At 40.7% G+C, this 22,414-nt stretch overlaps 3 protein-coding genes across 7 annotated transcripts; all 3 read right to left on the reverse strand.

Moving 5' to 3' along the window:
* Positions 1 to 230: 230 nt before the first annotated feature.
* Positions 231 to 6,468, reverse strand: LOC121887040 (zinc finger protein 37-like). Its single transcript, XM_042397573.1, has 7 exons — positions 5,975 to 6,468; positions 4,501 to 4,703; positions 3,959 to 4,054; positions 3,737 to 3,835; positions 3,490 to 3,600; positions 3,249 to 3,372; positions 231 to 3,124 (listed from the first exon to the last, which is right to left on the reverse strand). The coding sequence occupies exons 1-7, from the start codon at positions 6,000 to 6,002 to the stop codon at positions 1,128 to 1,130; spliced, it is 2,658 nt and encodes an 885-aa protein (XP_042253507.1). The 5' UTR covers positions 6,003 to 6,468; the 3' UTR covers positions 231 to 1,127.
* Positions 6,469 to 8,584: 2,116 nt separating this feature from the next.
* LOC121887592 (ER lumen protein-retaining receptor 2) lies at positions 8,585 to 14,843 on the reverse strand. Its single transcript, XM_042398497.1, has 5 exons — positions 14,554 to 14,843; positions 12,995 to 13,095; positions 12,645 to 12,803; positions 11,669 to 11,921; positions 8,585 to 9,963 (listed from the first exon to the last, which is right to left on the reverse strand). Exons 1-5 carry the CDS (start codon positions 14,642 to 14,644, stop codon positions 9,929 to 9,931), a joined length of 639 nt encoding a protein of 212 aa, XP_042254431.1. The 5' UTR covers positions 14,645 to 14,843; the 3' UTR covers positions 8,585 to 9,928.
* Positions 14,844 to 15,909: 1,066 nt separating this feature from the next.
* Positions 15,910 to 21,170, reverse strand: mettl9 (methyltransferase like 9). 5 transcript variants are annotated; one of them, XM_042398558.1, is made up of 6 exons: positions 21,002 to 21,170; positions 19,785 to 19,884; positions 18,581 to 18,771; positions 18,292 to 18,501; positions 17,788 to 17,972; positions 15,910 to 17,687 (listed from the first exon to the last, which is right to left on the reverse strand). In XM_042398558.1, exons 2-6 carry the CDS (start codon positions 19,878 to 19,880, stop codon positions 17,458 to 17,460), a joined length of 912 nt encoding a protein of 303 aa, XP_042254492.1. In that variant the 5' UTR covers positions 19,881 to 19,884; positions 21,002 to 21,170; the 3' UTR covers positions 15,910 to 17,457. The 5 variants fall into 5 exon arrangements, with proteins under 5 accessions (XP_042254492.1, XP_042254490.1, XP_042254491.1 ...); XM_042398556.1 differs by having other exon boundaries at positions 19,785 to 19,946; positions 21,002 to 21,169; XM_042398557.1 differs by lacking the exon at positions 21,002 to 21,170 and adding an exon at positions 20,110 to 20,324.
* Positions 21,171 to 22,414: the final 1,244 nt, after the last annotated feature.

The raw sequence follows: 22,414 nt of genomic DNA on the forward strand, positions 1-22,414 counted from the left end.
AATTTACATGCGCCACTGATTCCACTATTTGACAGAGCTCACATAATCCTGAGGGATGTTTGTTTTAGTGCAATGTTTTATGAAGTCTGGTATGTTGTACCCTCAACCCTGTTAAGATGTTCTCCTCTTTGATGCTACTTTTAACATGAGTTTCGCATCTTCATCTTATATATTTTTCCACTCTTTCTACCTCTGTGACAAAATCTGTATTTATATTTAAATAAAAAATACACCCAGTGATGTACTCCATTGCTTTATTCAGTACTATTATATCAAAACCTTTGTAAATGCATTCAGTCAAGAAAATTACATATCTAGCTTAAGTCTGATTATATTTGTCCAGTTCTCCAAACGGATTACCCAACTCATTGTTGAGAAACAGCTCAAGTCCACTTAATAAGAAAAACAAAACTTCCCCAATTGCTAAGAAACACATACAACATCAAAAAAAAGGCTGAATTACACATTATTTTAATCTTCTCTTGCAGAAATGCATAGCACATAAACATTGAAATTAATAAAAGAACAGAAAATGCGTATTTTATTAATCAATGAAGAAATAATGTGTACTAAAATACAAAAAAACTCTTTAACATGTGGGTGCTACAACTATTTTCTAATTAGTTGGAGGGTTTTTTATAAACCCTATATTGTGAACTACACTGTATCCCATTAGCCTCATATGACATATGGAATCATTTTTGAGATCAGAAAATAAATCCATCCAAATCCAAATGACATAAAATATGATTGGATGTTTCCAGGGAAGTGGAGGTGTATTATGCACCCCATATAAATAATTCATACCTGCTAACACATCTAATTCACCCATTTTCAGATATCTGTGTGTATGAAAAGCCCAATAGTATCCAGAAACAAAATAATGCATCTTTAAACAAGGTATGAAGGCGAGTCACTGATACAGCATGGTGCTGACTCGCATCCAGTGCAAATTCCATGAATAGTTTTTCTCTATGTTAACAACAAATTTGTTAGATAAAGCATTTGCCAACTGTTACATCTGAACCTCTCTATTGTATCTCAAATCTTCGACGGGTGGAAAAATGAACTTTACTTGTGAGCTTTAGCATACAACTGTTGAACTGAGCATTCCTTCTACATAGGATTTAATTTGATATAAATGTATGTACAAGCTTTTTGTGTCTCTGCATGCCGTAGAGTTTATGGAAAGCCTTGCCGCAGAAGTGGCAAACAAACGGCTTCTCTCCGGAGTGTATTTTAGAATGTGTGTTGAGTAAACCCATTTTAATAAAGCCCTTTCCACAGACATCGCATTTATACGGTCGCTCTGTCGTATGATGTATAAGAACATGCTTCTTCACCTCAGAGGTTGACCTGAAGTACTTTTCACATGCAGGCACGGTGCATTTGAAAGGTCTCTCTCCTGTATGGATCAATTTATGTCTCACGATCGATGACGCGGAAAACATCTTCCCGCAGTATTGGCACGGATGACGGAACAATTCCTTATAGTGTTTGCTCTTCTGGTGCTTTTTCAGGGCTCCTTTCTCTTTAAAGGATTTCCCACACTCGGAGCAGGAATGCTTTTTCTCATTTCGAGAGTCGCTATGGATGAAATGCAAGTGCCGTACCAGGTTGGACTTCTGGGAGAAAGTTTTGCCGCACTCTGCGCAAAGGTAAGGTCTCTCTCCTGTGTGGACTCTTCCGTGGGAAAGGAGATCTGCATCTGATCTGAATCTTAAACCGCAGTGAGCGCACCGGAACGGTAGGTGACCTGTATGCTTCCACTCGTGTCCGATTAGAATGCGCAGCCTGGAGTATGTTTTCGGACAATGGTTGCATTTAAACGGTCTGCTGATTTTATGGATGTTTTCACAATGCTTCAGCAGGGGCTTATACAGAGTGAAGGTCTCCTCGCAGCGGGGACACTGCAACACGGTGTGAGAAGCATTGTGCCTCGCCAACGCTGCTGCATCTCGTAAAACCTTCCTACACACACTGCAGTAGAGTTCGTTGTGGGTCTGTTTGTGCACTTCCAGTGAAAGTTTGTACCTGAACGCCTCCTCGCATTTGTCACATTTGTAAAGATTCTGGGCTTCGTCCGGATCTACCTGCTGCTTACTATGCTCGAAGCAAGTTCTTTTCAAATGCAACCTAAAAGACGTCAGGACTTTAAACCTGCTGTCGCATCGAGGGCATGCGTACTCATCGTTGGGGAAGTGGGTTTTCATGTGAACTCTCAGTTTTGTCTTCACTTGCTCCTTGCAGATAAAGCATACAACTTTACGAGTCTTTTTCAGAGCGCCAGCTTTGATGTCAGGGGTGACCTGGTTTCTGCTGGTAGCTGATAAATCTTTATCTTCATAACGACCTGTGAAGGAAAGGTCCTCATTTGAAGAGCTAGACAATGAATGATCTGGATTGGAATTACTGACAGGAGTCACACAAAAGGAGACATCATCTGAATAGTTAGACCATGAATCAGTCATACTGGGACTACTGTTAGTGCCCTTATGGCAAGAACCCTGATCTGAGTAATAAGACCATGAATCATCTTCACTGCAATTACTGATAGGCGCCATATATGAAGAGTCTTTGCTTAAGCTGCTTGAATCTTTGTCAGGTGGAGTCACACTGGATGGTTTTGTTTTACTAGGAACAGATTTGCAGGTAGGTTGGTCCTTTTTATGACATCCTCTTTTCTCTTCCAACAGAATCATTTTCATCCTCAGGCCTCTGTTTCGTCTCACAGGTCGAGATTGCGAAAACGCCGGGTTGTCAAGTCTTTTTAGCTGAACACTGCATTCTTTTAGAGGGCGTGAAGCATCCTTATCTTGACTTTGAAGAAGGCCTACATTTTCTTCATGGCTTGTGATTTCTTGCAAATGCACAGCTGTTCTGTTTTCCCCGAGAACCCAGTTGGTTTCGTCAGGGTTTATCTTGCTTGTCTGATCCTCTGTGATTGTGTCAGGTTTTGTGTGTGTTATATATTGTAATGCTAAAGATTCCTTCTCCAATTCTGATGAACATGAAAGCACATCATGTGAGCTGTGAGCTTGTGATTGTGGCTTTTCTGTCGTTGTTCCTTCCACAGAAGGAAGTTTAAGAGCTGAAATAATGCAGGTACCATCCAAGGAACCATCTGCAAAGACAAAAAAATTCACATTTTACTTCAACATAGCAAGCTTTTGGAAATATGCTAAACACTGAGTTCTCTGATAAAGAGACTGAGTTATTGAAAAGAATCAGTAACTATAAAGGCTTGCCATTGTGATCCAGTTGGCTGAGGTCTTTCTGATACTGCAGCAGGGTTCTGAGCTCCTCACATTGAGACACAGACTCTATACAGCCCTCCAGAACTGAAGACGTCTCACCAAACATGGCAGCAACCTGAACGAAAATGAAATGAAAAAAGCTAAAAACAATGCAGCTCTGTCACTAAAACATCAAAACTCCAAGCTCACTTCAATTGATCTCCTTTTAATGTTTTATATTTTCTTAATGTACCTGTTGGAATGTTTGAAGAGGAAGAAACTTTTCAAGTCTGGACAGAAACAGCCACGTCAAGGTGTGAAGAGAGTCGTCATATGTGGGACCGAATTCTTCAATGAAAACTTTCTGAAGGACATCAAGTTAACAGATTTTTACCAAAACTGAAAACATACAGATAAATCCTTGCATCCAATATATGTAATGTTCAAAATCTGTAATGGTGATGAACAGAACAAGATCAAAGTGCAACATTAACACGGACCTGAAAGAATCGTTCTCTCTCCTCAGGATTGTTCAGCAACTTCTTAACAAGATCCACAAAGTCTGAGTTGGGCTGTTGGTCCATGTTTGCAGCACCAGCCTGCAACACGACAGGAACATCATAAAATCTCACACAGTGGTCATCATAAAAAAGCATTTATCTCATCTCCTACAAAGTGCTTATTTTTATCTTCTATTTAAAATGGAATCACTTTAAACTCACCTCTGTTACCCATGCCTCTGTGAGGATGTGCATCCTGTCCAGATGTGGCTGAACAATCCCAAAGTCAGCTTCAAACTGACATAACTCCAGGATCAGCTAAAAGCACAAACCACAGGTTTTTCTTAGAAGCAGCAAGAGACAGAAACACTTCTCCTCAGCTCTTTTTGAGAATCTATTTTAGCACAGTTAGCTGAAACGGATGTGGCCAAGTTTAAAAGCCCCATGACTAAGCATCTGTAAATTGATATCTCTTTTTTGAAACCAGTGTCATATTCCAGATAACATTTAAGTTAACTCTTCAATTCTTAAAATGGACTTGTCTTGAATGTATTCCAATCTTGTATAATTGGGACACCAAAGCCACCTCACAGGTACTAGCCGTTATAGTAGACTAATTAATGTCACTATGTGTACAATTTATAAATCCTCAAAATTTCCCAGTGGTAATATTTTAAAAACAGAAAATATCAAAGCAAAATTCACAGCAGAGTGACTACATGTTAATTATTTGTGACTAATAATTAACTACTGCTCCTCCTCACCCGTGCTCTGAGGCCCAGGGTGAGCTGGGCCCTCTGACGACTGGTGAGCAGCTCTGGGACAATGTCTGTAACCATGGAAACAAACTCCTCAAGCATCCCATAGTCAGCCACAACTCTCTGCTGGACAGTCTGCCAGATTGCTGCTGATACCAGCTGAATTGGTGGGACCAGCAGGCGCAGAGCGGAGAGAGGCAGAGGTGCACCTGGATGCAAATATAAGTAGGTTATATTAACACTTTATCTTACTTTATTTTCACCATGTCACCTAGTATGTTGCCTGCATTGAAGCAAGACTTTTAAAACTGTTACTAAAAATATACTGTGCATAGTGTCTTTCCTATGTGCATCTTAATGCATAAAGGCTCAGAAAATTTCCAGTTCTCAGCATCTTGGTGGAACAGGTTCTGGTAAATTTACATATAAGAATCTATGACAATTTACCAGCACTGAACAAGGCCTGATTACCAACCAAGCAAAGCATGTACCTGCCCAGGGGCCCCAAAAGACCAGGTTTACTTCATATCATTTGGGTCTACATAATTTGATTAACTGCAATTTGCATTGCATGATTTAGTGGCATCTAGCGCTGAGGTTGCAGATTGCAACCAACTGAACATCCCTCACCTCACCCTCCCCTTCCAAGTGTGTAGGAGAACCTACGGTAACCACGAAACTCATGAAAAATGTGAAAGACCCTCTCTAGAGCCAGTATTTGGTTTGTCCATTCTAGGCTACTGTAGAAACATGGCAGTGCAACATGGTAGGCTGCATGGAAGAGGACCCGCTCCATATTTAAATATAAAGGGCTCATTCTAAGGTAACAAAAACACAACGATGCTTATTCTCAGGTGATTATACACCAATTAAAACATACTTATGAATATTATATTCCATTTCTGTCAAGTCTGTTCTGCTAGATGCCACTAAATTCTACACACTGCACCTTTAACTTCTTTCAGTAAATCTATCCATGTTGTCCCTTTAATTCATTTCAGTGTTTCTACTTTAAGTACAGCTTCTTTTCCTTTAATATCTTCAACTTTAGCTATTACTGCCATACATTAAAGACATTAAAATAAACTCCCATATACAGTATATATCTTTTTGATGTTATGATATGAGGCTACTTTATAACCGTAAAGCTAACAACCATAAAGTGAGTTTATGCAAAAATAATCTGGCATCGGATTTCTAAACAGGTTTTCCACAAAGAGTAAGTTTTTCCATTTACTTGGACTGCCCAAGAAAAAGGCGTAGCTGTACATAAACTGAATGTATATTAGGCTATCTCGCTATATGAATTGGAAGATGTCTCTCTGTCCGTTTTACAACATGGTCCAACAGTGAAGCGGGATTTGAGACTGAAGTGAAGAGTTGTAACCATTGATGTATGATAAGAACAACAAATAAATATAACAACAGTGACGCTAGCTAGCTCTAAACTTCAGTGACCGTTGGGTGAAAAGTTACTCACAATTTCCCTTTGAGATATAATCTTCCATCCTGTTTATCAACTGTACTCAGCTGCGGTACGCTATCACAAGCTTAGCGTAAAATGCTAGCATTACTGAAGGAATTTTCCGTCTCTACTCTGTATACATCCATGGGTGAGAGTGAGGCTTGACTCTGACTGACTCGTCCGACGGTGTTTTTGTTCCGGGCTGACTGGTCGACGGTTCCCTGCCCAGAAATTAAAAAGTCGCGCGACGTTTTCAGTTTGTGCTTCGGCGAAAGGTTTCAGTCGTCTCCATTGTAGTTTAATTACATTGTATCATCCGGGACTAATTAAACTGGACGTCACAAGTTATCTAAAGTTACAGACCAAAACATCAATAAGGAAGGTCAGTGAAAAGTACAATCTCCATGGCGACGTTAGTAACACTATCCAATCACACTGTGCGACAAAATGTGACGGGTGCGCGACATGAGAGGAAAGTGTCGAGCGCCACTTTTTTTCTGTCGAAAATACGTCATTTCTGTCGAGCGACACTTAGGAGCAGTGTCGGGCGACCTACCATAAATCAGCCTTAACGATTGTATCCAATCTTCAATGTCTAATCACAAAATGTTTAATTTACAAAGTTAAGCAACAGCGTTGTCTTAATCCCTGTTTCTTTATGATGGAAGACAGAGGCGTTCATATGGAGGCTGCATGAGGCAAAAGTGACAAATGGGGGCAGACACCCTGCATGTCAAACAGTTTCTCCCTCTCCCACTCCACTCAACAAATGTGTTTTGCTCACTAACACTTCACTTGGATGTTTGAGCATCACTGTGCAGAATGATTGAGTTTGACTCTATTTTCACATTCATCTGCTGAAAGATAAAAGTTTCTCTGTGCTCTTGGCCTGTACCTACAAACATGATTTGCATTTGTATCACAATATCACTGTAACCAAAATCCCAAATGATTTACAATACAAATATCATTATGCCTCAGATCTCCTACTGCAGCTTTCATAGACAAAAAAGCAACACTGAAGGATTGAGCAAGAGATTGAGAAAAAAACAACAACTCAGCATTACTCACAGTCCCAAGGCTCTTAAGTTTGGCCAACAGTAATTTGGCTACAATTGAACCACAAGTGTATCTATGTGAATAACAGCAGATTAAAACAATGTGTCTGTGGCTGAATTTAGATTATACAGTGTAGGTAACAGTTACATGAATAAGCAAAAAGTGAAACATGTCTGTCCTCCTCACTGCACAAATGGAAGCCAGGCAGATTTCACAAATAAAACTTTATCATTCTAATCCACTGCTATGCTAAACTAAAAGGTAGGATGGCCAGATTACACTGCTAAATATGACTAGCCTTAGCTATGTGTAGTAGTAACAGATTCCAACAAGCTGTGTGTTAGCAGGTGCAGCCTAACTCCTGTACACAAGTCCACTATTGGTCATATCACAATTGAGAAGATGCACAAAGACATTGCTTTAGTAGAATTTGATTGTAAATGAAATGATACTCACCTCGAAAACACCCTCTGTATCCCTGTGTGATATCTGTTCAGCCTACAGCTCCTCTAATACACACTCTGAACTGTCTGATGTTAAGTTACACACAATATAAGGTTGATGTATGTCAACACAACTCATTAAAATGTTTGCAATTTAAAAAGCTTATTGAAATCATTAAATTCAAATCAAAGTTTTATTTTGCAACTATGCATTTTATTAAGTAGTGGGAAAAGGTCTAGCATACATTGTGTTAATATGGCGCATTTCACTAAATAAATGCTTAAACACATTAAAGGCGCCCTTTAGTTTTCTTGTAAAAAACAAAACAAAAACAAAATTCTGTTTACATTAAAAAAACACATTGTGTGAATCTTTGAGGCCTGACTAACAGCATTTCCTTCCCCAAAAAACATTTGAAGAGTCAATTTTTAAAATATTTTGTCAACCTTTGTGTTTACCAGCTTCTTCTTCTTCACTGCCTTTGTTGGTGCATTGTTTCATTTCTTTGCACGTCACCGCAGCCAGCTGAGGATCAGTGGAATGATGAGTACAAAGTACAAACAGGGACTCACTCGTAAAAAAGTTTGATCCGTAGAGTTACTGGTGTTAAAACCAACAACAGGGTACCTTTAACATGAACTAATTCATTACTAACGTTTATTATCCCCAAATAGTGGGAGAAACAGCAGGTCCTCAGGGGCCCAATCCATCCATTACTCTGTCGCTGGGCCACACAGCACCTTGATCAGATGTGGGAGGTGTGCACATCTGTTCCTCTGAAAGCCTCTGACCTATGGTTATCTTTGTAGCAGTATAATTCAAGCATAAAGGTCAGGTTTCATGTTTATGTCAAACCAGAGCGGGCTGTGAGCTAACCACAGGGGCATCTGGACTGTCAGTGTGCTTTATGTTCTCAAAGCTCATTCAAAAGTATCTTAAAGAACACATTCAGAGCCCCGGAAGAAGGATGAAGAAATATTTTGAAATGTTTCAGTGTATTTTTAATTGAAAATGTTTCAAGTTGTCAATAAAGCTGCTACCTAAACACTTATAAATCATTCCAAATTGCATTCATACAACTCTGATTCCCATCACGTTACTATAACCACATCAAGACAAAAGTTTCCCATAAACTCTTTATTCGTGGTGGCAACATCATGCAAAAGCTCCGGCAAGAAATGAAAAGGAATGACCAGCATGAAATTAAAACAGAAGCAGATATGTCTCCAGAACTACTGAGAATTGAGTGGAACAGCGTTCGTAGGATTGCGCTCATCTCCCAAGAAAGACAGAGAGATTCAGCTCTTCAGATTAAAATTATACACAACAGGTGGACAATTCTACGGACTCTGTTTATTGGAAACCAGGAAGAAGATAAAAATAAATACATCTGCACCTAAAAAGAAAAATGAAAGACTTCCATTTCTGTAGTGATACTTCACTTACAGCACATTACCAGTGAATTTACTCATCGTCTCAAACATGTAGTGAAGTCATCTGATAGGAATTAGCTAGGCAACGGAGTAGAATAACAGGCGATATTGGGTGATGAGTGGGCTATTCGAATGAAGAAAGCCATTTACAGTGATGAGAGTTCATTTCCCTCCTTTTCAGTCATTTGCTATCATGTTGCGTTGCACTTCTGTTCAATATAATGTAGTTAAATGACACTCATACTGCTCAATTTTGAAGGCATTTAAACAACAATACGCTCCCGAGTTACATCTGAATTCCTTTTTTTTGACAAGAGAACTTTAAGTTATGGCATCTATATTAAAATCATTCTACAAAGGGCGTGGAACTAAAAACTAAAAACAATAGTCTGTTTACATGGGAATTCATTCTGGTCAAAAAGAGGAGAAAATGTGAATCATTTACCCAAAATGATGAGGATTCAACTAATTCCTCCCCGAATTGATTCAGGAAAAAAAAAAAAAAACGATGCACATTTATTTCAATTGCAAATACTATTACAAACAATTGAGTCAATATTATCCCACCACAAGAAGTCCGCTTCAATATCATACAACGCCAAATCATAGGCAGTTTTTACATCTTCAGCTCTTATGCACCGATGTGTCAAATCTTCAGCGTACACATTTTTATTTATGTAGAAAACTTTTCTCGCTTTTTTTTTTTTTTTTTCCTTCCTTTATACAGAGTAATAAAAAAAGTTAAGGCAAGATGCGTCAAACAGAAATCCGACAGCCGCGGCGGACCAGCTTCTGTTTCTGATTCCGCTGATTCTGGATCAGAAGGAAGGAAGGTGCGGCCAGCAGCTCCCGCTCGCTCTCTGTCTCAGGCATCTTACTCTGGCGGGAGGGGAAGAGGAGGAAGCGGGCGGTGGATGGCGGGGGGTTTGGGGGGTGGTGGTGGTGGTGGTGGTGGTGTCAGAGGTGTCCACTACCTCTCCTCCCCCCCTCCGATCCCCCTCTTTAAGTCTGCCAAAACGCTCCTCTTTGGCACTTAGGCTGGCAGACTCAGCTTCTTTCCTTTCAGTACTGAAACGAGACGGGACGGGTTTAACTTTTTAAAAAAAAACACACACGGTCCTCATGACAGATGGACAAGACTGACATTCCTTCTCAGATTGTTTCATTTGATTTGTTTTTAGAGGCCTGAAAATGTAGAACTTCATGTATTAAATCCTGTATAGCAGCAATGTTAAGAGAGAGAGAGACTAGTAACTAGGGCATTGAAATTTAAAGAAGAAGGAAATGAGGTTGTTGAATTTCTTCGAGGGTAACTCAACACTTGCTGTGAATCTTGTTTTTCTTGTCGGACTCCTCACTATGCTGCAGTGATATAAAGGTGTCTACAGAAGGTGTACTGACATCACTGTTGGGTGTGGTGACGGGTGCAACAGAGCGCACTCGTGCCCACACCCGTCAGTGATGCTGGCTGTTGTCAGGAGGTGAAACAGGCTTGAAACTTTCGCTGCTTTCGCTACTGTTGCGGCTGTAAAACTGTGGATAAGCTGTTTTGAGCGTCACGCAAACTAAATGAGTCGTTTCACTATCAGAATTGGATCCATTCGGTCTGATAGCATTTGGTAAGTCTAGAATAGTCGCACAATTAGGTTATTTTATCCTCATTCATGTCTCTAGTGTGTATACTCTGTCCATAGAGCATGCTCAGTATGCATTCATCTAGTCAGTGCAGGAATGTCAAACCTGACACCAGATTAAAAACTCTGTATAGTGTGAAATAGAGAGAGGTTTACCTGGTGGTGATAGGCTCAATCAGCATCATGTGAACTCATTTGAATGTGACGTTTATTTATATGTAAAAGCTCCAGACTGCAGGTCATTTTTATAAATCAGAAGTTGTATTTACTTGCTGTGAGCTCAGCAAATGAAATTCCAATTATTACTTTTTTTTATACTTAATTTTTTCCTAATTATTTTCACACATGCACATATACACTGGTGTTTCTGAATGTACGATTCATGATAAGGAAATGTGTAATTACTGAATAACAAAAGAGCTGAGGGTTACATTCAATTAAAAAAGAAGGAGATTCCATTCAGCTGCATTATATTGCAGTGGAGGCAAAACCTCTGGCAGACGTGAAACTACAGTATTTGCATAGCTCAATACAACACTTTTTGTAATTTGGGTGAACTGATCTTTTAACCACTGAGGTATGCAAATGTCCTTTAAATAAACCATGAGAGTAACTTTCAGTTCTATATCTCAATATCAGATGTATTCTAGATCTGTTTACTTCAACAGTTCACTGAGTCAAGTATTCAAACCCAAAGACCTATTTTTAACATCTGCAATATTACATCAAATCATCAATACAGTTTAGTGTGTCGTGCATCATTTTACACACATTTCCACAAAATTCAGCCTGACGATTCTGGTATGTTTGGAAACTTGAGGTTTCTGACTACAGTTTATGATAAAGATCTCTGGGTTTGAGAACAGCTCAGACAAACACGTCTGTAACAACAAACTAGCTCAATGTTTTTGTTGTCAGCCAGCCTGTTGTCCAACTACAGACATATTAATGAACTACAAATATTAATATACTACTGGAATCACATCCAATCACATGTCTTGGGCTATATTAAAATGCTGACGTAACTCTGCCAGTTAGAAGAAGATGACGATGATGAGCAGGAGCGTTATTTAACAGCTGAAGGTAACCACTTAAAAGAGGAAAACTATTACACGGTAAAAAAACGCAGCAGGACTCACCTTTTGTTACATACAAATAGAAGAAATCGCAGTAGAGGATGGTCTGCACCACCCCGGCGACGATGGCGATCATGTCAAAGAATCCCTCGAAATAGAACCTCCATATCCAGTTGATGAGGTAGAGGGCTCTGTAGAGTCCCAGGAAGAACAGGTAGTGGGTGGTGATGGTCTCGGCCTCACCCGTCTTGCTGATCATGAACAGCTGGGGCAGGATGGCCACCGACTCCAAGTAGATGGAGAACGTCCACAGGATCTGGAAAGAAGAGGAGAGGATAGATGTCAGATTTAGTGATGCGGTCACAATCATTCAGGTTGAATCTTAAAGATGCAGGTTTGAGTCTATGCACATTCATACCGACAATGTGATGTATGTCAAACCACATGTAGGCGTTCTACACATCATGCAGCCCTATCTGAACTATTTACAACAATACTGCATATACACACGTACACGTTTAAAAACAACCTGTCAGTCTAAAAACATATATTTACTGGTCTCTTTACATTTTTGCATGTGTATAATTGATCTGATCGGTCACAAGCAGCAAAAGTCAACCTACACAACTTGACACATTCCCAATTTACTGTTTTGTCTTTTAACCTCCTGTCAACACGTGGAGTCACAGCACCTCCAAATAAGGGATGGACATTAACTTATATAATACTGACATTTAAAAGTAATTTAACCAACTTTTAGAGAAGTGGTAGAGAGAAGAAGTTGAGAAAGAATGAGAGATAATAAGATAAATGCTGGTGTATGTGAGCAAGAGAGTGCAAGAGTGTAGATAAGGAGCAAAGATGAGAAGTGAATCTTTGTTTGGTAGTGTTGTCGTTCAATGGTTTAGCAGAGAAGTGTAGGAACTACACTGCAGCCTGGAGGCTCTGATAACAATGACAATCTGAGAGGAACCTGTGACGTCTGTCTAGTATGAATGGCACAAGCAGTATAGAAGTGTGTTTGTGGTGGATTTCTGACCTCCAGAGGAGAGAAGTCGTGGTTCACCAGGAAGGCCAGGCCACCGACAGGGACCACCAGGAACTCCACTCTGAACGTGTCGTGGTTCCCATCGTAGGTCGCCTTGAACTTCACGTAGATCAGGTACACAGTGGCGTATGCGCATCCGATGTAGATGATCTGAAACACAAACACACACACACGACGCCGTCCAGAACATTAAAGGTGACCATTCACTGGTGCCATACTTGCACTTAAGCATCAGCAATGACACACACCTCTAGTCAACAAAGGAGTGTCAGTCAGCCTTAACAAACTGTTTGTTTAGTGCTCAGAAACAATGCTACAGGAGCAAAGTGTGAGTGTTTCACCTTCATGGTGGTGTTATAGAGAGAGATGAAGGAGGTGAGCAGGTCCAGGTAGCGAGTGGTGAACACCAAGGCAAACAGGACCTGACTCTTTCCAGAAATACCTGCGGAGAGACAGCAGAGGGCATTCGAACATTATTTACATCCATGAATTAGATTTGATCTCTTTGCATTTAAAAAAAAGGGACAGTTTGGGGAATGCACTCTCTCCATGCACACAGTTCTGATGCAATGCACAAAATGACATTTGGTCTGTGGGGTTGTAAACTCTGAAGAATGATATTTTAGAAGCGAACCGAAACATCTCAAACCAAATGATCAGATTTCCTGAATAGATAAAGCTTCACTCACTGACTAAACACTGTAACACCGACCCCAACAGTAAACCACAGACCTCTGGCACTGTTTTGCAACTTACATCCGTGCACATGAAACAGAAAATGAAAAGATAAAACCTGATCATCTGCTTATTAATCTGTTGATGACATGTAGATATTTTGAGGAACATGTGTTATTACAAAGTGACACTGCAGCCCTCTAATGAGCAGTTAGCAGGATGGGTTGTGCTCTGTGCAACGCCACAGTCTTCATGCTCACCTGCACCTGTTACACGTCTCTCTATCTACCTGGCCTGTTGGCGCAAGTGATGACACGTTTCCCTTCAGTCACACCCACTGTGAGACCACAGGGGGGCTGTGATCAATGCTTCATCATTAGCAGCCAAACACAGCCTAGTGCTGTCTGTTATAATACATTAGCTACACAGCATTAGCTGCTGGAAGTCTAGTATTGATGACTACAGTCTGATATGCAGCTGACTTTTGTGCAGCTCTATCTGGTTTAATCTCAAGCAAACAGCAGTAATGACAAAACTCCTGCAGTGATACTGCCCCAACCTTTGACCACTGGAAGAACAGCAAAGCATAGCATAGCTCAGCATGAAAACACAGCAAAGTTTCACCATGATAATACAATCTGCAACAATGAACTGTTCCCCTGCAACAAGCACATACTCAGTCACTGACTTTGCATCTCCAGCTGCTGTTTGCTGCCACGTCAGAGGTCACACCGAGCTAACCAGAGGAATAACAGGGGGCCAGCGTCAAACGTGAAGCTAGCTCAATTTCCCCCAACAATTGAAAACGACGAGGCCCTACATGCTGAAACTAACAAATGCGGCGGCTCTCTGGTCCCCAGCTCCAACACCAGCTCATTCAGGGGCCCGCACCACTGTCAAAATATGCTGCTGCTAGTCAGACGTCAATGCCACTTCTCCCAACAGGAAATGTACTGTGTCTCAACTGACATTTGGCCATGTTGGTGACCGTAACTTAACAGTGTCAGAGTCCGTATTTGATGACAAGGCATACCGGTGAGATGGACAGCGATACTAGCCAGCTAAGTTAGCTAACGTTAGCTGGCAGCTGGCTAATGAGATATAACTACAGTGGAAGTTAGGCAATAGCAGCCGTTTTTTGGCTGGTTCAACTGCGCCTTTACATGACAGGTCACACCCTGTGCAAGCTTGTACAAACTGTAAGTGAAAGTATGCGGCTACTCACCGGCACAAGACCTGGTTTTCCATATTTTTAGCAGCAGGATGATGATGGCTGCTAGGTGGGAGAGATCGCCGGTTAGCCGGAAAATGTTCATATTTCTGGGAGATCCAGCAAGATGTAAACCGACTTAAGACTCTAAAAAGAGCTCAGTTCGTCTCCGGTGATGGATAATTTGTGACCTCGCAGTGTTTGAATGACACCGTGACACGAGAATAGACTTGATCCTGCTTTCAGAAGATGGGAAAATGGCGAGTAAAAGCGCGACGTGGCTCGGGGACGTGGCCAAGGCGACAGTAACCAATGAGAGACGGGAGACGCTCGTGTCCCCAGCCAATCAGAAGAGAAAGATGCGTTGTTTGCATAAATTATGTTTTCCAAATGCTGCCTCTAAGGTCAGCGGAAAAGATCGTAAATCAGGATTTCCTCTGTAAGCTCTAAATTGCCAAGTGCAAGGAAATTCACCAGGAAATTAATCTTACCTATGTCGTGAAAATACTTAGCAGCTAGTCATACTTCTTACATTTTGTTCTGTGGCTAATTAGGCAGGAACATTATGCATTATATGCATGAAAGATCCTCTCCAGACATGTATTAAGACTCTACTTGAAACAAAAATGTCTGATATGGTTTATCCACAAAAAAGTAGAATAACCACGTTTAAATCCTTAATCTTAACCTAATTTTTTTTTACCATTTAATATTTATCTCAGCACTCTGCACTATTTTTATCCTGTTACCAGTCCAAAGAAACAGCTTCACCTGTATATAATCATTCCTTGTGTATATTTCTGAAGATTGTTGCAAGATGTCTCCTACTTCACTGTAAAGAGCATTCTCAGTGTTTGTGCACTGGAGGCTTCAAGTTTCCACATCACACTTGTGAAAGTTGAACATTGGACCAGGATTGGCTTCCAAACTATTCGTGATGTCACAAATCATACTAATAAGCCCAGCTGATTTTCAATGAGCACAGATACACTTTCTACTTTCAGCACATACATCATTCTGCACACAGAAGCTCAAACATCACACTGTAGGAACAAGAAGAAAAACATAGTTTTGAGTGGAGGAGGACTTTAAGTGTGAAACAGCAAACAGGAACAGGAAAAACTCACACAATACATATTGTTGTGTCTTGGCAGCACCAAGTGTGGTTGGGCTCTTCAACACAAAACATTGAAGTTAGTTGTTTAGTTGAAACTATCTCTTCCAGTACAAACATGCTGTGAATTGAAGTAAGGAGAAACTAAACCATATTTGAGAGAGGGGAACTCTCTGTAGTGTCCCTTGAGCTCGAGTTGGAACCACTGCAACAAACTGACTGTAATTCCAACTGATCACACACCACATTCACAAAAATTCGGCTTAGAAAGGCAGAATATTTATTCTGGAACTCATTACAGTATTTCATTACAAATATTGCATTAATTGTGGCACATTTTAAATAGACCATTGTGCAGTAACATCCTCGACACCCAACATTGATTTAAAGCGAGACCATGTAACTTTTCAAAGAAGGAAAAAACATTTTTCTCTTACAAATGAAAAGTTGAATTCATACACAATAAAACACACACTCTTCAATACACTCAGGGCTTTTGCTGCTATAGTCTGACTAGGTCCAGTTGGGCCACTAGTTTATTGTGCATAACATTAGCTATTGTTAGCTAACTCTAGCTAGAAATTGCTGTGTAAGTGAAATTTCCGAGTGAGTTTAACTCACTTTATGCTTCTTCTCTAGTTGTGCAACTATTTTTTAGCATTAAAGCTGCACCAGTAAATATTTTTTATATAAACTATGGATCGGATGATAATGTCTAATGTAAAAGGGGTTCTTGTTGTGACGAAAACCACAGAGAATCACTCAGCACTGTAGTCCCCTCAGCTCTAGGGAGCCTTTTAGTCTATTTTGGGTCATTGCTTTAGTATTTTGCCACAACAGGCAGCTGTTTTCAGGAAAAAAAGCTCTTACAAACTAACTGTATACGACCTGTCCAGCACTAAACAGCAGACAGACACAGTTAGAGATGAACTGGTGAACATAGTGGAGCATTTAGCAGCTATAGCGACAGATATTTTTCTCAGGTGTTGGTGAAGACCAAAATGGAGCTAAAAGAGTGTGAATACTGGACTAACATTCGTCAAATAGCCAGAGGCACGACTCTAAATGAATGCCAATATTGTCGGATGTGTAGATAAGTAACTGCTTGCTTACACAATTACCATAAAGTTGCTTTGGCAAACATGTTGTGTTTTGTTGGCCAAAAAAACTTAAATTGATGAATGCAGCTTTAACTGTCATCCCGTTGTTCAACTTAAGTTTCATGTGCTCGCTTTAAAAAGGCCTCATATTACCCCCCACCCCCCCCACCCCCCAATCAATGACCCCAAGTTAAAAAAAGTACCATTAAAATATAAGCAGCCCAATTCAGATCGGTTAAATCAGCAAGTATGTATAAACTGACCGTTGGCATGAGACACAGAAATAATGAATGTACAATTTCAACAAAGATTCAACCATGATTCTTCCCATTGACAGTACAGAATGATGAACCACTGACAGTAAACACTTCCCACAGATAACAGACTTTACAGAATGAACACCTACAACATGTATGTCTTAGAAGACTTGATCTTCTGCGGCATTTCAACAGCGGCAGACTGCCATTCGGATATTTTTTGCTTAAAAGTAGAGGTATCGACGTCACACAGGATGGCTGGTAAATGTAGGAACCACAGTACCTGAGCTTCACACCTGACTCACCCATTCTAAACAAGTCAGAAATACTGTGTTTTATGCATGAAGCTTATGAAAATTGCACCAAAATCCAACCAGGAGCAACCTACCGTGATAAAGATAAGTTAGCAAACTAAGGGGCTCTGACAGTCCCACAGGGCGTTTGTTATTCAATGAACAGACTTGTCACTATCATCTGAGGTCTTGAGAACAAAAACAGCATCATCGAGAACGTAGTAATCGTTATACATGTCCCCTTCACAGAGGTATGGCAACCGGGTCACAGCCTCCACCTCGAACCCTGCCCTTTGGAAAACCTCATTGGACAGGTTAGTTACTTGCTCCTCCCACGCCTTTCCTTTTATTTTTAGGTGTTCTTTGGGACGCTGCCATCTCCCTCCTGAGAAGAAAAAAAAAAACACAGGGTGGTTTAATTTTAAATCAACAGAGTGTAGCGAACGATATTCCTTCAGCATACGAGGCAACGATTCTCAACTGACCGACTTCCACGTAAGGCTGGAAGGGAAGCACCGCAGCCAGGATGAGTCTTCCAGTGTTGGGAACAAGCGACCGCCTGATGTCCCGCAGGAGATGTAGAGGATCGTCACAGCGGTCCAACAGGTTCAGACAGCTGATCACATCATACTGGAAACCAGGCTGCTGCCACTCATCTATACCCAGCAGTCTGAGCATGACAGGAGGGCACAGAGAGAAAGAGAGGCATACAGTATTTGTTCATTAGTGTCCTGTATTTTAAAATCACAAGAGATGAGAAAAAACGGATTTTCAGATGAGGAGGTTACTTTCTATTTTCCTGCACTATAAGGGCTCTGCATTTAGTCAGCATAATGTACATTAATACCCCGGCACTAATTCAATCTGGACAACAAAGAGTATTGAGTAGGACTGTTGTTGTAATGTTTATTTTTATGATTGATTCATCTGCAGATTATTTTCAGGACAGTTTCTACTGTTAATGAAACTCAACAGAGAGACCTGCTCACCTGTAATTCTTCCTCTGGAGATGCCATTTCATGGGTGGTGAGACCTCAGTGGCATAAACCTCTCTGAAATGGACTCCCATCACCTCTGTGACGCCTCCATCCCCGGCTCCCAGGTCCAGGAGTCTCTCGGCCCTCCACTCCGGACCGATGTGGAGCAGCCGCTGGAACTGCTCCCCAGAAAATACAAACATAGATCCTCGACCTAGAAACCTGAGACAGAGAGCACGTCAGAGGGAGATACGCTACAGGTGAAACAGAGGCAGAGACGTATTTGTGCTAATGTACTCACCCGTTAATGGAGGTGCGTGAGACCAGAGGGCTGAGGACGGTTGATACGAAAGAGTGGTAGAGCTGAGTGAACATCCAGCCAGACTTCTCCACGCTCTGCTTAAGAAAAGCCTTAGTGCCTGAGTCCAAGTGGCTCTGGACGAACAGGTGTCGCACTGATTCTCCGAGCAGGTCAGGATTGCACCGATACCACTAGATTAACAGGAAAAGAGAAGAATAGAACAATTCAAATTAACAGTCATTAAGTGCTTCAATAGCCCTGAATAATTCTGCACTTTGAGCAGTTTGTCACTAAAGAAGACAGCAGTGTTGTAATTTTGTATCTTCAGTGAACAGAACGGAGGCAAGACCAATCAGAGAGGGTTGACAGGAAAATATGAGGGAAAATTGGCTGACAGGTCTCTATCAGTTCTTCCATAGATGGGGTTACTATGCCAAACACTAGCTCACATGTTGCAGAGTCAGCAAAACAATGTATGTAAATGTCTGTATGAGTTCCAAGTTACGTGAACATGGTATGAGCAGAGCATTAGTTATATACAGCTAACGTACTTTGTAAGATAAACCATTAGCAATGATAGCTTAGTTGTGCCTCCCTTTGGCTAGCAACACCAAACTAGCTTAGTCTCGTGTTAGATCTTAACCATATGTCTGTTTCCCTTCTTAGATTGCAACCTATAGCACCTATCTTCAATTAAATATTCTTGATATATTTGGGGGATTTTTTGAGATCTGCTGATTGAATGACTGTGTTTCTGAATGATACTTGTACATTTATTCATATTAATGTTTACTAATGTCACAAATAAAGGCTTAAAGGAGCTCTAATTCCAGTGTGCAGATACTTTTCTGTTGTATTCTCAATGATACATGTGGTTTTGTGATGTGCAGATGACTATTCTAATACAAAGATTGCAAAGATGTGGTTATGATTAAATGTCATCTTATTATCCATTATCCCAAATATCTGTAGCTCTGAGCCTCTTTAAAAGTAGCTGTCAGCCCCCTCTTTAGCTGTCTTACATGTGTACTCTCTTATACCAAACTCCATTTAAAAATTGACAAGTTTAACCTGTATAGCTTGATTACCGGGAAAAGGTGCACACATTTGAGTCTTGTCTTCACAGGCGCATTTAATATTGTTAGTCTGTCAAAACTGGCACAAAGTATGACCATGTAAAGTTACAGTTATCAATAATTCATACCTCTTGTGTCTCCATCGCGGCCGCCTCGCTGTCGCTGACCATGTTCACAAACAGTGAACGGACGAGCGGACTGCGCACGTACTTCCCGCTCCACATCCTCCTGATGGAATGCAGAAAGGCGACGTAAGCCAGCACCCACGCAACAAAAACCACTGTCCTCAGCTGTAGGTGACACATAATGGACAACAACTCTGAGTGGGACGGCTGACAGACGGCTGACAGACAGCTGACAGAGCGGCCAGTGAGATGTTAGAATTAGATGATGGTTAAGAAGGTAACGGCAGCCAGCTGTAAACCGACACGCCAGGACAATAAACAAACAAACCTGAGGGTGCGGTGGATTTAAAAAACCGGCAGCTATTTACTCGCCATCTTAGTCCTGTGAATCCATTGTCTGACCATGTGTTAAAAGTATCCAATTAGTGTTTCACCTGTGAGGTCTCTACCCATTATGACAACAAAGAGTCACATCCGCAAATTCTTCCTGAGTAACCGTTAAATGTGTCCGGAATGATTTAAACGGAACGTGAAGTTAGCTTCCGATTCGTAAACCGTAAACCGTCGTAGCGAAAAGCCTTAACACCGTTTAAACTCACTTTCAGATTTTTTAAACATTTATTTTGCTTATGAAAACACAAAAAGGGCGATTTCACTTATTTTAGATATGTAATTCTATTTCAAAAGGTAAAAATAACTTTTCTATCTTTGTTTTTAAGTGAGAAAGAGGAGCTCTACTTGTCCCTAACCAACGAAATGAGGAGACGTGGGATCGTGCTGTGAATTTCTATCAGTAAGATTAGTGAAATCGCCTTTTTCAGTTTTCACAAATCTGTAACTATGTTTAATGACTCTCTGCAGCCCTTGGTTAATACAGTCCAGATCTGATAAGTATATATATATATATGGTTGTTTTTGGTTTATACTTGGTCAAATGCAGTCTGGATGAAGTAAAGTCGCCCTTTTTGTGTTTTCATAAACAAAATAAAGGTTTAACAAATCTGAGAGCGAGTATAAACAGTGTTAAGGCTTTTGCTACGATGTCTACCACTCCTTCATAAGTGTAAGTGGTGCAAAAACGGAGAACCACCAGCTAAATACCATTATTTATGTTTCTCACAAACTTTTCCTTTAACTCCGAATCCGAGGCTAACTTCAGCTTCGTGTAAAGGCAGCCAGCTGTAAACAAACACGCTAGGACAACAAACATACAAACAAACCTGAGGGTGCGGTGGATTTTTAAAAAACAGCTGCTATTTACTCGCCAGCTTAGTCCTGTGAATCCATTGTCTGATCATGATCGTCTGATCAGTGTTTCACCTATAAAGTCTCTGCCTATTATGACAACAAAACTCACATCCGCATATTTCCTTGATATTATCCATGCACTTTCCTGAGTAACCGCTAAATGTGTCCGGAATGGACTCCATCGTGTAAGGCTTTTTTGGGGGGGGTTGAGGACAGAACATAAGTGTGGTGAAGACGAAAGTATGCATCATATTTCTGAGAGGAAAGGTAGCGCTCGGATAAATAATTATTTTTTTCTTATCAAGTGACATCATCGTCGTGGCCTCGTTCCTTATCCTCTAAAATATCTCGTTGACTTAACAGCGTGTGTGATTTTTTTTGTCCTCTGTATCTGCAATGTGACATATTCAACAAAAAACTCGAACACTCGAAATATTTATTGCATATTACCGTCTTCCCGAGTTGAGAGTGTTTATGTGTCTTTCAGCTTGGTTTGTGCAGCACAGTTCTGTTGCTGTGCAGTGATGTGGTTACTGTACCCCGGTACTGACCGCTTCTCTTTCACCTGACACCCCAAACTCCGTTCAAAATGTGTTAATTCAACGCTTTATTGTCTCTTGCTAAACGTGCTGCTTATGAAATCCAACTCAAGCCATGTCTAAATTGATCTTTAATTAGGCATACAATGTGATGAACAGCACCTGTTTTGATAAAAGTTGAGCTTTTCTAATTGATTCATTGTCATTTTATTCATTTTCTTCACTTTGTTTCTATCTAACTGAAATGAAATGCTGTTGGTGATATATGTGCCAAACCTAAAACATCAGAACTCTTTCTAAAACCATGCTCCACATGAAGTACATCAAAATGTCACATTTTAAATGGTTTTGGTCTCCAGACTTTATTTCTTACTAGTAGTTCCTACTCCTTGCCCATTTATCATAGCTGGCTTTTCCTGAATCACCAGAAGATTTGTTTCTGTACCACTACTCTCTAAATGACTCGGGTCATTAATCTTTGATCACTCATAGATCCCGCTCTCTCCCTGTCATGTCTGCGCTTGCTGGTCCCACCACTTCAACTGGCCTCTGCAGCAATCTGGGAAACTGTCCAGCAGAAACTTGTGGCCAATTATGGGCTGCTGGATGACTTTGTTACAGCAGTCACAGCAATCGTGCCAGAACTTCTTAATCACACATCTCACTCTCAAAGAGGGCAAATAAGTCTTATTTCCCCAAATGTTAAACTGTTCGACTAATATGATCTTTCTCATAAGAAGGTTGCCTGTATGCTCAGTGATGCTCCTTCAGTTCTGTCAGCATGTGTGGAGTCTTTTTGTCGGTCTCTTCTGGAATATCAAAAAGATCTGAATCGATTAAATGAAA

The sequence above is a fragment of the Thunnus maccoyii genome, chromosome 20 (assembly GCF_910596095.1).
Source record: "Thunnus maccoyii chromosome 20, fThuMac1.1, whole genome shotgun sequence".
Lineage (NCBI taxonomy): Eukaryota > Metazoa > Chordata > Actinopteri > Scombriformes > Scombridae > Thunnus > Thunnus maccoyii.